This window comes from Leopardus geoffroyi, chromosome C1 (genome assembly GCF_018350155.1).
Source record: "Leopardus geoffroyi isolate Oge1 chromosome C1, O.geoffroyi_Oge1_pat1.0, whole genome shotgun sequence".
Classification (NCBI taxonomy): Eukaryota; Metazoa; Chordata; class Mammalia; order Carnivora; family Felidae; genus Leopardus; species Leopardus geoffroyi.
The window spans coordinates 187,054,469-187,068,217 of NC_059328.1; the positions used below are offsets into that span (position 1 = coordinate 187,054,469).

Consider the following 13,749-nt stretch of genomic DNA (forward strand, 5'->3'; position numbering starts at 1 on the left):
GAATCCATCTCAGATTCGCTGGGCTGTAGTTTGATCTCCTCATGGCACCTGCTGCGGAGCCGCAAACCACTTTTTAAAACCGGAGGGCCCTGCTCTGACCACTAAATTATAACACTGGGCCAAACGGAGGGTTTGTGAATTGCTCATTTTGTTTGAAAGATGTAGGTCTCCAGTTTAGATGCCAACAGCAGCAGCAAGAACAAAAAGAAATGCAATGACTTGAGCTCTGTTAATAGTGGAAATAAACTCTGTCTCCACTGAAGCCATGCCCTTACCTTGATCACAGTAGTCAATGAGTTAGATTTAGTTAACCAGCTTCTGCCTAAAGATGAAAATGGTGCAGGCATGACAGGCCTTGGAGGTGGCAGGAGACCCTGTTCACATAGCACGTATGCAGAGACGAGTAAATGTCAAGAGGCCCTGCTAGTCCTGTCTGTGCAGGGGAGTGGGGGAGCCCTGGACTGCATCACTCTGTGCAGAGGGAGGTGACCTTTTCCTCCTTGCTGCTGACATTTAAGAGTACAGAATAATCCGGCATTCCTCACTGCAACCGTGCAGAAATGTCATTTTCTTCGACAGAAGGTACACGGCAGATCCCTCTAAATGACCATTTTCTTGCCGGGTTGGCAAGTGCAGACCTTAAGCCAGAGGAAATTTTGGAATCTGTGTACATCCCGCACTCTCAAAAGGTAAGAATTCTGCTGGTTGCTTTTAAGAGTTTGTTTTTCCCTTTTCATGACAGAGAGCAGTCATCTTCAGAAATCTGAAAACAGATGGAAGGAAAATGACTGCCCTGAAAATCTGTTTCCTGTCCACTGTGGACTGGCCTAGCACCAAGGCCCTCAGACACCCTCGGGCAAGCAGCTCCGGGCTGTGATTTGGGGTTGTTGTTTCAGCTGTGGGGTGGGGCCTGCTGAGGGCATGTGGTTGTGCTTCCACACCCCTTTATGTCTACAGATTGACTCTGGAAGGCAGAAATTAAAGCTCTCTGGCTGTAGATGAGCTTCTCCGCCTGACCCACAAAGAGGTGGAAGCTGGAACAGGGTCTCCCCGCTTCCCACTCTAGCTAACCCCAACAGCTCACAGGAACAAGAGGACCTCCAGATGTTTGCTAACACAGGATGTCTGGGATTGATGTGGCCACCCAGCTGGCTTTTGAGTGGGGCCTCTGTCTTCACTCAATGCTCTGTGTCCCTCCCCAAAACCATACCCGAATCCAAGAGGATGGTCTCCCCAGAAAGAGGCAATTCAACACACACACACACACACACACACACACACACACACACATACACACACACACGCACACAATGGTGAAAAGCCAGGAGTTAGCTTAGTTATGTGGGAGGTCTCATGTTAAGTCATGTTTTCAGCGTGTATGATCTTCATTTATTTTTCCTTTGGAATGGAAACTTTGAAATGTGTTCTAATCCAAAGTGCATCGGGGAAGGCCCAAGACGGAAAAGCAGGCAGGCACAAACACAGGACCCTTGGTGGACGCACAGATGGAAACACACTTGAGGCATAGGCCTTCGCCATTAACCTCATGTTGCAACATCAGCAGGTCACAGTGCCAAAGACCCCAGTGGGGCAGCCATTACCCTCCCGACTCTCATTCCTGATACAAGATTCCCTAGTGCACTGTCAAAGTTCTATTCAACTCTTTTATGACCTTTGCAAAGTGGAAAAACAGTCATTTCTACAAACCAAAAATGTAGTGGGTCTCTTTCGCACTTCAAGCAAATCACATTTAAAAGCACCTGTGTTGGGGTGCCTGGGTAGCTCAGTTAAAGCTTCCAACTTCAGCTCAGGTCAAGATCTCACAGTTTGTGAGTTCGAGCCCTGCATCAGGCTCTGTGCTGACAGCTCAGAGGCTGGAGCCTGCTTCAGATTCTGTCTCCCTCTCTCTCTGCCCCTCCCCAACTTGTGCTCTGTCTCTCTCTGTCTCTCAAAAATAAATGAATGTTAAAAATGCCTGTGCTGGGAGGGTTCCTGCATCCTCATGAGGACAGAGGCATCTGAAGACTAGAGGCAAGAGCACCTAGAAATAAGAGCACCTGGAAATGATCCAGGTATCCTGGCCTCAGGAAAAGTGCACAGTGATCCCTGTTCCTTAAGGGCATTGGACACTGGGGATGGATTCCATTCTCACTATGAATGAGAAGCCAGCCAACTTGTCCTCTAATTGTGCCAAGTGTCTTTTGTGCCCCGTTAGATGGAGTCTAAGTGATTAATTAGTGGCACCAAGAAGCAGGAACCATGCTCTCACTTTTGACATGTCAAGTAACCCCAAGTGGTTCTTGTGTCCACAGTGGGAATTTGTGTCAGCCTTCCGACAGGCTCAGTGCCAGCAAAATGCCTTGGCCGATGTGAGTGCTGGCATGCGAGTCATTCTTGAAGAAGCCACAGACACCATCAAGGAGCTGAGCCTCTCCTATGGAGGGGTTGGGGAAGCCACAATTGGTGCACATAAATCCTGCCAGCAGCTCATAGGGAGGTAAGCGATGAACCCTGCACCCCAAAGGTGAAACTTGACATCAAAAACAAAGAACAAGTAGAAGTTTGGCTCTGGCAAGGGTTGTTAATGCCCTGGGAAGATGTGAACTCCTATATATAGAATCACTGCTTGTTCTTTCTGCAATTTTGCTAATAAAGCAAACCTCACTTGACTTTGACTAAATAGGGGCTGCTCCTTGGGGGAAGGCCACGACAACAATGACCCATGACTGTGCTCTGCCCCAGTTCTCATGTGCACATCAGCACTCCTGCAGACCCACACCAGGCAGGGTCCAAGTGTACCTAGTGCTGCTGCTGTGCAGGGACCTTTTGTTTCTTCCTCAGTAGAGGCCGGTCCGGTTCATAATGGAATTGGCCCTGTTGGTTCATGTTGCAATGAAACAGGGCCCATCCTCACCCTGCCATGACCCTCAGGCCACTTGATGCAGCTTCCCAGGCCTCGATTTTCCTAAAGGGCTTGGTTAGATGATTTCTGAGTTCCCTTCCAACTCATAAAAGGAGACTCCAGGTTCTCTAAATTGTTATTATCCAGTAGCTGGCACATGCCGTGTGATCGAGACTGCCCTTTGACTTGTCCCTTTCCCACCTCCGACCCCATCAGGCCCTGGAATGAGCCAATGCTGGAGGAAGCTTGCAGGCTGCTTCTGGAAGAGGTCTCCCTCCCAGGCTGGGCTCCAGGGGGAAGAGTGGAATTCAAGAGGACTTTGGTGGTCAGCTTCTTCTTCAAATTCTACCTAGAAGTTCTGCAGGAACTGAAGAAGCTTGTAAAAGTGTCTGTAAGTGTTCTGGCTTTTATGTGCCCCTTGCAGCCATAGCTCCCAGCTTTTCCACTACTTTTGCAAACTGTCTTGAGGGCAGCCTGTGCATGACCTGTCACCTGCTCTGAGTCAGGCCTTGTCAGTTCCCAGCCCTCCTTCCTTCAGGGATTCAGCCCTGAAGGGCTACCACATGAGGCTCAGGATGCCACACTGTCTTCAGTTCACAGATGTTCACTACATGCCCTGAGCAATGAAACGTTACAGTGCCCCTGCCTCCAGTGTGCGATTTCTTTTTCCTTTAAAATCAGCTTTACTGGAGGCACCTGGTGACCCAGTGGGTTAAGCGTCTGACTCTTGATTTTGGCTCAGGTCATGATCTCACAGTTTGTGAGATCAAGTCCCACATTGGGCTCTGTGCTGAAGGTGCGGAGCTTGCTTGGGATTCTCTGTCTCCCCCTTCTCTGCCCCTTCCCCCTGCTTTTACTCTCTCTCTCTCTCTCTCTCTCAATCCCTCTCAAAATAAATAAACAATTTAAAAAATAATAAAATCAACTTTACTGAAATATAATTACATATAATAAAATGCACCTATTTATACTCAATGAGTTTTAACAAATGTGTAAACCCATGTAGCCACCACCTCAAACAAGGTATAAAGCATTTTCATCACCCCAAAAAGTACCTTTTGGCCTCCCACCCCTGCCCCCAGGCAACCACTCATCTGCTTCATGGCAGATTAGGTTTGCCTATTCTAAAATTTAATATTCAACATAAAATGTAAAATAAAATTTTATTTTTCAAAACATACTAAAATTTTATTTGTATGTAAATATTTAAGTGGCTTCTTTCTAGATTGTTTTGTTTGTATACTTCTGGAATAAGTTAAGCAAGGCAAAACATTCTCTTTCTCTCACTCTCTATTTCCTTCCCAGACCAGGATTATAACCCTCGCCCTACCTCGTACCCCCTGTTTCAAACCACACCCTACCCCAACACTCCTCAAGTCACCTCAAGTGTTCAATTTTCATTACGCGGACGTAGACCCTGACCGACCACATTCACCAGGGTAATAATCACTGCCATTTAATTTCGGAATCAAGACACTTGGTATGTTTCAGACACCCAGAGAGCCTTCTCAATTTTACTGATGAACTGCTGAGTTGCTGAGAAAAACAAGCAGGATGTGGGCTCTTTTGTGTACAGTGAACTCCAGCTCATTCTGGGATGGCGTCGCTGTCCCCCAGTGTTCCAGCTTGTCCTGCCTTTACCCAGCTCACTGACAGGCCTCTCCCTCCTCTGGGTGGCTAGGGGATCAGATTCAAACCAGTCCATCCAGTTCCTCAGTATGTGGAAAGGGAGGGAGGGCAAGACACCTTCATAAAAAAGGAGACCCCGGGGAGATGATGTAGATTTTGGTCTTCCAGGATACCCTGGCCTTGCAGTTTCTTGGATACCTCAACCAAGTCATTTTCACACAAGCCAAAGCCCAGTTTAATCATAGACTAATTGGTTTATCTTTATTGTTTTGAATGGTCTTTCAGGACAGTCATCATTATCCTGAAATTTCAGACAAATTCCTAAGTGCTCTAGAAGATTTCCCCGTCACAGGACCCCAGGGAGTCCAAAGGTACCAGGTCAGTGAGTATAATTTAACAGGAACCTAGAAACTAAGAGATAAGCTATAGTTATGTGAACAAAGCAAGCACTTCAGAGTTGTGATTCATAGTTCTGACTTTCTAGTTTGGGCTGGCACATTGCCCTTTGTTTAGGCCAAGTCAGGGAGATGCTGGATCTAAGATCGGGCCTGAGCTACCATGACACACACTCAAGGCTGAAGCAACCTGGAATGGTTTGACCATCTGACTAATCATTGATAGTATCCTGGAATGCATGTTCTTTGGGCATTTGTTTGAAGAGCACCCAAGCCAGGTATGGGGGAAGGACTGAATAAGAGGGTAGCAAGTTTCAGCCTCCAGCCCTGGTTGCAAATATCTCATCTCCAGTCAGCAAAACAAGGACCTTGCCAGTAGCTGAACCCACCCTTCTTGAAGGACAATTTAGAAAGTATCTATTATTATCTGTTAGCACAAAGCCCCTCTCCCACCCCATCTCCACACATACCACACACACACACACACACACACACACACACACACACACCCCACAGAGCTTCCCTGAAAAGAATTCCAAAATAAACACTTTCTCCAATTTCTTATCCTCCCAGTGATGTTTTTGAGCCACTTACAGGGGCAACCAAGGCACTGTGGTCTAGATCTGGGTGGACTCCATTGCCATTTGCTCCCCTCCCTTCTCCCCTGCCCCAGGAACTACTCAAGTTGACACTCAAGCTTTTAGCTTAGATTTTGGTCCCCCACCCTCTGGAATTATATCACTTTAGACTTCATCATCTTGATCACTTTCTATGTAAACAGTTTGGTCATGGAAAAGGTAAGAAAGCTGGACAAGGAGAACCTCTGAATTCCAGAAGAAAGCAGTACAGGGGCACAACTCGGGAAAAGAAAATGCCAAAAGGAGAGGCTAGGATGCCCTTTCACCTACTTCACAGTTCTGCCAAAAAGTTGGCATTGCTACATAACTGACAGGACAATTCCCCAGTCTAGTGACATCATTGAATTTTTGCACTTATCATCTGACCCACTCCAGTGTTTGTGGTCTGAGGGTGACTGATTTCTCAATCCTGGATCAAGAGTGTTGGTAATCAGCCAGGCCACTTGTGAAGATTCGAATTGTCCAGGGCAACTCTTGTCTCCCTCTGCAGAGTGTGGATTCTCACCAGTCCCTCCAAGATCCAGTTGGACGCCCCATCATGCACCTGTCAGGTCTTAAACATGCTACAGGTGAAGCCATATTTTGTGATGACATCCCTATGGTGGATAGAGAACTTTTCATGGTTTTGGTGACCAGTACAAAAGCCCATGCAAAAATCATGTAAGTAAATGGAAAGCTTTCAAAAAAAACTTTTAAAAGCACACCTGTGGATTCCCTCTGAGGAATGTACCTGTTATGCCATGTCCTAAACCCAAAGAACCTAAAATTGAAAGAAGAAAGAAAAGGGCACCATCCCCAGCAGGAGGAATAGAGGGTATCTGGAAATGACCATTATGAAAGAGAGAACAAAAATAGCAGTTATGGGCTCCTTGCTTCTCTTCTAACCTCATTACACCTCATCTCCCTGCTGTAGCCTCAGTCATGGCTCAAAGGAGTAATTCTGAGTAGGGCTGATACTCAGCTGTTGATAAAACCCTGAAATACTGCATTTCTGAAGGTCTAATGCCTACTGTCCTAAGCTTCCTAAGAATGTCCCTTGCCACAGCCACACAGCCCCTCCCCCAGCTCCTCTCCTATAGTTAAAGTGTTACCCCTGACCCAGCAGGCAGCCTTCTGGACCATATGGCAGGTTAGCTTTTATTGGTCGGGACCTATGCTGGACAGTTGTTATATATTTTTTATTTTCAACCATGTTCTATCCTTTCCTCAGGTCTGGGGCCCTCAAAGCTTGCTGATTTCTACTTCTTAAATATTTCTCTTTTTTCAGATCAATTGATTTGTCTGAGGCCCTCGAACTACCTGGGGTGGTTGATGTGATAACAGCTGAGGACATTCCAGGCACCAATGGTGCCGAGGATGACAAATTGTTGGCTGTAGATGAGGTACAGAGCATGCTTTCTCAGATGACTTTGTGCAGATAATCACAAAGGTACCACCTCCAGCTGGTTTTCAATCCCGCCCCCCACATTGCAGGACAGAAGTGCCGATTCTTCCAGCTTCTCTCTACACCTAACATCTTTATTCAGACAGACTTAAATCTTCTGGAGTCAGGAAATTACACAGTAAAAGGGAAATAATAAACATACAGAAAAACAAGTTCTAGTTTTCCCACTGTGTGCTCTTGAGTCAATTTACCCTCGTCTAAAGAATAAATGTAGGAACTGACCTGTATCAGGATAGAATATGCTAGAAAGACCTAAAAAGGAGAGTGCAAAAAATACAGCCACTCCCTGTTTTCTGTATTGAACTCCCTCCTTTCCTAAACCAACCCCATGCAGACACACCCCCACCCCACCCCTCACTTACTTTTACACATTCCATTTGTAATAAAGTTGCTTTTCCCACCTTTGACATTTTAATTCAATTCTACAAACATTCACTGAATACTTGCTTTTGGAGCCAGGCTAATTTGGTTCATGTTCCATCTCTACCACTCACTAGCCATGTGCCTTTGGGTATCATTACCTGGAAAATGGGAACAATCACTGCACCAATCCCATGGTGTTGTGGGATCTAAAAGAGTTAATGCATGTAAAATGCTTACAATGGTGTTTGGCACATGAAAGCTTTCAGTAGGTGTTAGCTATTATTGTCACTTCTCAATGAGTCACACAGACTGTTTCTCCTCCAGCCATGAAATGGCTCACTGTTCTTTTGGTTGAACTCCAGATGAAGAGGTCAGTTGTTATTTAAGAGCTATATCATCTGCTCAGGCTGCCATCACAAAATACCACAACCTGGGCCACTTTTAAAAAAGCAGAAATTCATTTTCTCACAATTCTGGTGGCCTATCACCCAAGATCAAGGTTTTGGTTTCTCCTGAGACCTCTCTTCCTGGTTTGCAGGTGGCTGTCTCCTCACTGTGTCCTCTCATGACTTTTGTCTGAGGATGAGCCTCCCTGGTATCTCTTCCTCTTCTTATAAGGACACAGTCATATTGGATTAGAGCTCCACCCTTATGACCTCATTTAATCTTAATTACCCCACTGAAGGCCCTATCTCCAAATACAGTCACACTGGACATTAAGGCTTCAACATTTGAATTTGGGAAGAAGGAGGGGACACAGTGCAGCTCATAACAGGGATGATATTGTACAAGAAACACTTTCCTTATCTTTAAATTTTAAAATGATAAATGATACCATAAATATTATACATGTGAACCAAGCTTGACAGAGGACACAGCACATTCAGGTCACAACCAATTTCACATCCACTCTGGAGCTTACATTCATTGAGTAAAATGGCCAACGGAATCATCTGTATTCTTTAAATTATTTTTTTAATTAAAACATTTTAAGCCAAGCACATGTAGTTGAATGTGACCTCCAATGTGGCCTTATTGACAAACAATAATAACAAAGATACCAGCCACTGATAAGGGTGAAGTAAGACTATTCCTACTGATATTTTTCTACCTGCTTCATGCATGTACTTTCCACAGGTGCTTTGCGTGGGCCAGATCATCTGTGCTGTGGTTGCAGAGACAGATGTACAGGCAAAGAGAGCAATTGAAAAGATAAAGATCACCTACAAAGATCTGGAGCCCATAATCTTCACCATCAATGTAAGCAGTGCTGGCTTGTTTCTTTCCTGTAAAGTTGTAGAATCAAAAGCACCCTTGTAAATTTCTTAATGCAAGACTAATTCTAATTTTTTCTTGCCACTGGCTTGCCCTGGAAAGATCAGCTTCCTCTGGAAGATATTATTTGTATGAACTGAAATTAGCTTTGGCTCTAAGAAATGACAGGGGTGGGGTGGGGTGGAGAAACAAATGAAGAATTGAAGTTTCTTTCTCTTTCACATTCACAAAGTCTAGAAAAGATCAGTCCAGGGCTTATGTAGGGTTCTATGTGTCAGGGATCTTGGATCCTTCTATCTAGTCACTGCTTCAAGCATGGTTTCTACCCTCTAGGTCACACTTTGCTCCACAATGGCTGCTGAAGCTTTGGCTATTAAGTTCACATTCCAGACAGCAAAGAGAATGAGGTGATGAAGAAGGGTATATCCCATCCCTTTAAGGACACTTCCCATAATCTCACTGGTTAGCACCTAGTCAGATACCACACCTCAAGGGGAGCTGGGAAATGTAGACTTTATCCCAAGTGACTACATGACCACTAAAAATTGGGGAAGATGATGAGAATGGATATTGAGAACAATCATGTTTTCAAGGTGGGCCTCCAAAACAGTGGGACTTTCATGATGGAATTCCACAGAAATTTCAATTCTTACTTTTGGGTCTAGCTGAAGGAATGCAAATGCTATTACCAAAGCAGAAAGAATGAAGTTAGAATAGAAAATTCAGATGTGGAGTGGGATTTTCAGGTTCTAACTCAATGAAGGGAAAGTTCAGAGTAACTGAATTGCAAAAAGCTTTCTTATTTGTGCACTTGTAATAGAAAGTAAAATTTTTTCAAAGGCCCCAGTGAACCATTTGACATTTTTTAAATGTGCCTAAAAGGCACAACTTGCTCAATAGTCAAAGTGTTAAAAAGGTCATATTTCTTGATCTTTCTAAACCAAATCAATTCTGTTCCAAATTCCCATTTTGCCAAGTTTGCAAGAAGTCCAGACCATTTTTCTTGGCTCAGTATCCCTCCTGGGGTTGTACTAGGATCCTAACATCAGTTTTTGAGATTTCATTCCTAATCCCATTTCCTCAAGGGGGAAATAGTACCCAGAAGAAAAACCAGGAAATATCCTGGGATTCAGAATGGTTAGAGATCTGCAGTTCTCTCAGAATAGGACTGTCCAGAGTCAGCTAAAAATTTCTTTTGTGAATAGAGTATATAACAAAATAGTTATACATACCAATATTTGTTTACCCATCCATTAATTCATTTATTTAAATGACTGTAGGTATGAGAGGCAGTAAGGGTAGTGGCTAAAAGTACAGTTTCTAGAACCAAACTGCTAGGTTTGAATCCTGGCTGCATCACTTAGGTAAATTCATTAACCTTTTTAAGCCATGGTTTCTTCATCTGTAAAATGGGGATAATACTAATAATCACCTGTTCCCTGGAAATCCACACTGAAAATGAGACATGAATATTTATCATCATGGGCCATCATAGCATCCCCAGATCTCAATTCTTAACATTTCTCTACTCCTTGTTGGTTTTCCCTGCACTTTAGAAGACATCCTTCAGACACCCATCTTGTCTCTGCCATGAGCCCACTACTCCAGTACTCCCTTGCTTGATGACTCCCTTCATGTGTCCCAGTAGATGGCTATTTTGGGGAGTTTACTGGCCTTTGACTAAGAAACAAAATGTCAATGGAAGAAAAAAAAATTTTAATTGGGTTATTCCTATCATTTAGGATGCCATAAAGCACAACTCATTCCTATGCCCTGAAAAAAAACTTGAACAAGGAAACATTGAGGAGGCATTTGAAAAAGTCGATCAAATTGTTGAAGGTAAGCAATTCAGGATATTTAATAGAATCTTTGCATGATTCTGTTCCAAAGCAGACACTGAGAGCATGTGATTTCCTAAGAAAGGGCATCCTCTAAAGACTCAGCTCTTTGCCAAATTTCTCTTATATCTCCTCCTCTCAAATTGTGAGTGCGGGTGTGGGGGTATTATGTGTGTTGCCTTTAGAGGTGGGGGCAGGGAGCAACAGAATAAATAGAAGAAAAATCCTTAGCACTTTGATTAGTTAAGGACAGAGGAATGGAGCCAGACCCTTCCAACTTGTTATACAAAACTATGGTATCTGAAACAGATTGCCTTTAGTTGCCACAGAACAAATGCCTGATCCATCAATTCCTTGGTCAGGACAAATCCAGACTGGTCAGTCCACATCTTACTTGCTTTCGAATTCCTCAACATGGTAGTTTCCAATCAACACACACTCTCAGGAATTTCCCTTTGCTTGCACTTAACAGGAGAGGTCCATGTTGGAGGCCAGGAACATTTCTACATGGAAACACAAAGAGTAATTGTTATTCCAAAGGCAGAGGACAAAGAACTGGACATTTATGTATCAACACAGGATCCAGCCCACGTGCAGGTGAGGCCCAGGATCGCCCTTACCTTCCCAATTTCCTAATTTCGTCATGGCCCTCGATCCCCATAGGCTCACAGTTGGTAGCCATTTTTCCTGTAGAAACTTGATGTCCAAATATTGGACATCAGTGGAACAGCTAAGATACCAGAATTCTTTTATTTTTTTCTGGTCTTGTCAAGTAAGTATAAGAACAGCTGAGGTGAAGGGGATTCAGAGCACACTTATCCTGGTGACCACTGAGTAATGTATAGAATTGTTGAAACACTATATTCTATGCCCAAAACTAACGTAACACTGTGTTAACTATATTGGAATGAAAATTAAATAAAATTAATAAAATTAAACTTAAAAAAGAAAAAGAACAACCACAGTCACTTCAGATTTAAAGAATACATTCATTTGCAGCATGCTTAAATGAGCTCTGTGATTGGATAACACTAAATTATATCTGCACTTGCTTTTCCTCTAAATAATCATTACAGATAGCCTTTGGAGTAAACACATCCCTTTACAGTACATTTTCATTATCCCAGTCTCAAAGTGCTCTAGGTTTTAGCTGCAAACATCTTCTTTACTAACTTGTCAGGAGTTTGCTGATTTTCACTTTGTTGGCATTTCACTACGTCTAGGCATTTGGCTAGGATTCCAGCTCTGACAGGAATCTAGGACTCTGACAGTTTCCTTTCTGGAAAATACTATTTTTCTGCTAGAAAGGCTGTCCTGTAAGATTGATGATGTTTATGAACTCAACAGAGCTCTCTGCAACACAGATTTACATTATCTTAGTTTGGGTTTTGTTTTTGTTTTTGTGTTCTGACAGTAGGTGTGGATGAATATTGCTGTGATGTTTCAGGCAACAAAAGGCTTCTTTGCCATTTCTTGTAAAACTTTTTCATTATCTTTCACAGAAAACAGTGTCCTCTACTTTAAATATCCCCATCAACAGGATCACCTGTCATGTCAAGCGGGTGGGTGGAGGTTTTGGCGGAAAAGTAGGAAGACCAGCTGTATTTGGGGCTATTGCTGCTGTGGGTGCTATCAAGTAAGTGCACTTGGGGACACAAGAGGGTGTAAAACGTACAGAGCTAAGGGCAAATCCGTGGACTGAGAGTGACTTGACTGCTGTCATAACTACCTGAGTGTCCTTGGGCAACTCAGGCTTCTGTCTCTTTTTCTTTATAATTATAGATCTAATACTCACCTTCCTAGATTGATTGGAAAAGTCAAATGCACCTAGGACTTGACACAGGCTATAAAAAAGAAAAGTGATATTATTAGTTAAACAGCTCCAAGGCTGAGGCTGCCCTGTCCCTGAGCTTCAGGAAAGGTGACCTATTTAGGGGTGGGGCAAGTCTCCTGCCTAAGTGGAATGCCAAGGGGGAGGCTCCTCCCCCACTTTCCCTTCCTACTCTAGCTGCAGTCAGGGTGGCATGAGGAAAGAAAGGCTCCCACCCTCTGCCTCTCTGCACCTGGAAGGGCTGGCTAGTCAATGTTTGCTTAATGATAGATGATATCCTCAAAGAGAGTTCCCAGGCTAACTCAACCAGAAGGCTTGCTCCTTTGCTGTTCATGTTGTTCAAGTTGCTGGCTTTTCTGTTTCTTGTTCATTTTCTATGGCTGTTTCTTGGTAGTTACAAAGTATTGTCAGAGCCCCAATCAGCCTGCAAAGTTCAAAGGTCCTGCTTCCTTTGACAAATTCTGTGTAGTTCAAAGCTAGGTCCTAAAGCACTCAGATGTGTGTCTCATTCTGCAACGAGAGACAGGAAATCACAAGATCTGAATCCCATCTCCACTTCTTTCCATAATGAACGTCTCTATTCACACCCACCAAGTACCCAGAAGGGTTAATCGGTTCATCATACTCCCAACAGGCTTTGTGCCTTTAAGACTTCTCAAGCATTACTGCACAGTAGAGTCATCTGGTGAGCATTTAAGTCCCAGTGCCTAGGCTGTCCCATCCAATTCGGGCATCAGTATAGTTTAAAACTAACCCAGTAGTTCCACTGTGCAGCCAAGTGTGGCAACCAGTGCCTTAAGCTATAACCCCACCTTAGCACACATCTGGCATGCATTAAGTAGTCCCCAGAGTAGTGTTCCCAGACTGGTGATAATAAGAGTCTCCTAGGGATGCCTGAGTGGCTCAGTCAGTTGAACGTCCTGGGCTCGTGATCTCGTGGTTTGTGAGTTCAAGTCCAGCCTGCAGCTTGCTGCTGTCAGAACAGAGCTTACTTCGGATCCTCTGTCCCCCTCTCTCTCTGCCTCTCTCTCTGCCTCTCTCTCTCTCTCTCTCTCTCAAATAATAATAATAATAATAATAATGATAATAATAATAAATGCCTCCTATGCTTGTAGAAATTCCTGCCTCCCCACCCCAGACCCACTGAATCAGAAGCACCAGAGAGTAGACACAGAAACTTTACATTTAACTGATGCTCCAGGTAGTCGTCACCATTTAAAAAAAAAAAAAAAAAACAACAAACAAACAAAAAAACAGGAAACCTTGTGCCAGAATTGTAGTTTTCAACATGTACCTGAAAGTAGCTCATAAGAATCACTAAGAGGGGCGCCTGGGTGGCTCAGTCGGTTAAGCGTCCGACTTCAGCTCAGGTCACGATCTCGCGGTCCGTGAGTTCGAGCCCCGCGTCGGGCTCTGGGCTGATGGCTCAGAGCC

At 44.0% G+C, this 13,749-nt stretch overlaps 1 protein-coding gene across 1 annotated transcript in view; it reads left to right on the forward strand.

The window, feature by feature from the left end:
* Window positions 1-13,749, forward strand: part of AOX1 (aldehyde oxidase 1) — an 87,381-nt gene that overhangs the window by 29,776 nt on the left and 43,856 nt on the right. The window contains exons 13-22 of the mRNA XM_045480674.1: window positions 580-689; window positions 2,313-2,497; window positions 3,119-3,293; window positions 4,817-4,909; window positions 6,055-6,224; window positions 6,832-6,946; window positions 8,509-8,631; window positions 10,389-10,485; window positions 10,957-11,081; window positions 11,987-12,120. Coding sequence (XP_045336630.1) covers window positions 580-689; window positions 2,313-2,497; window positions 3,119-3,293; window positions 4,817-4,909; window positions 6,055-6,224; window positions 6,832-6,946; window positions 8,509-8,631; window positions 10,389-10,485; window positions 10,957-11,081; window positions 11,987-12,120 — 1,327 coding nt within the window. The remainder of the gene's footprint in view (window positions 1-579; window positions 690-2,312; window positions 2,498-3,118; window positions 3,294-4,816; window positions 4,910-6,054; window positions 6,225-6,831; window positions 6,947-8,508; window positions 8,632-10,388; window positions 10,486-10,956; window positions 11,082-11,986; window positions 12,121-13,749) is intronic.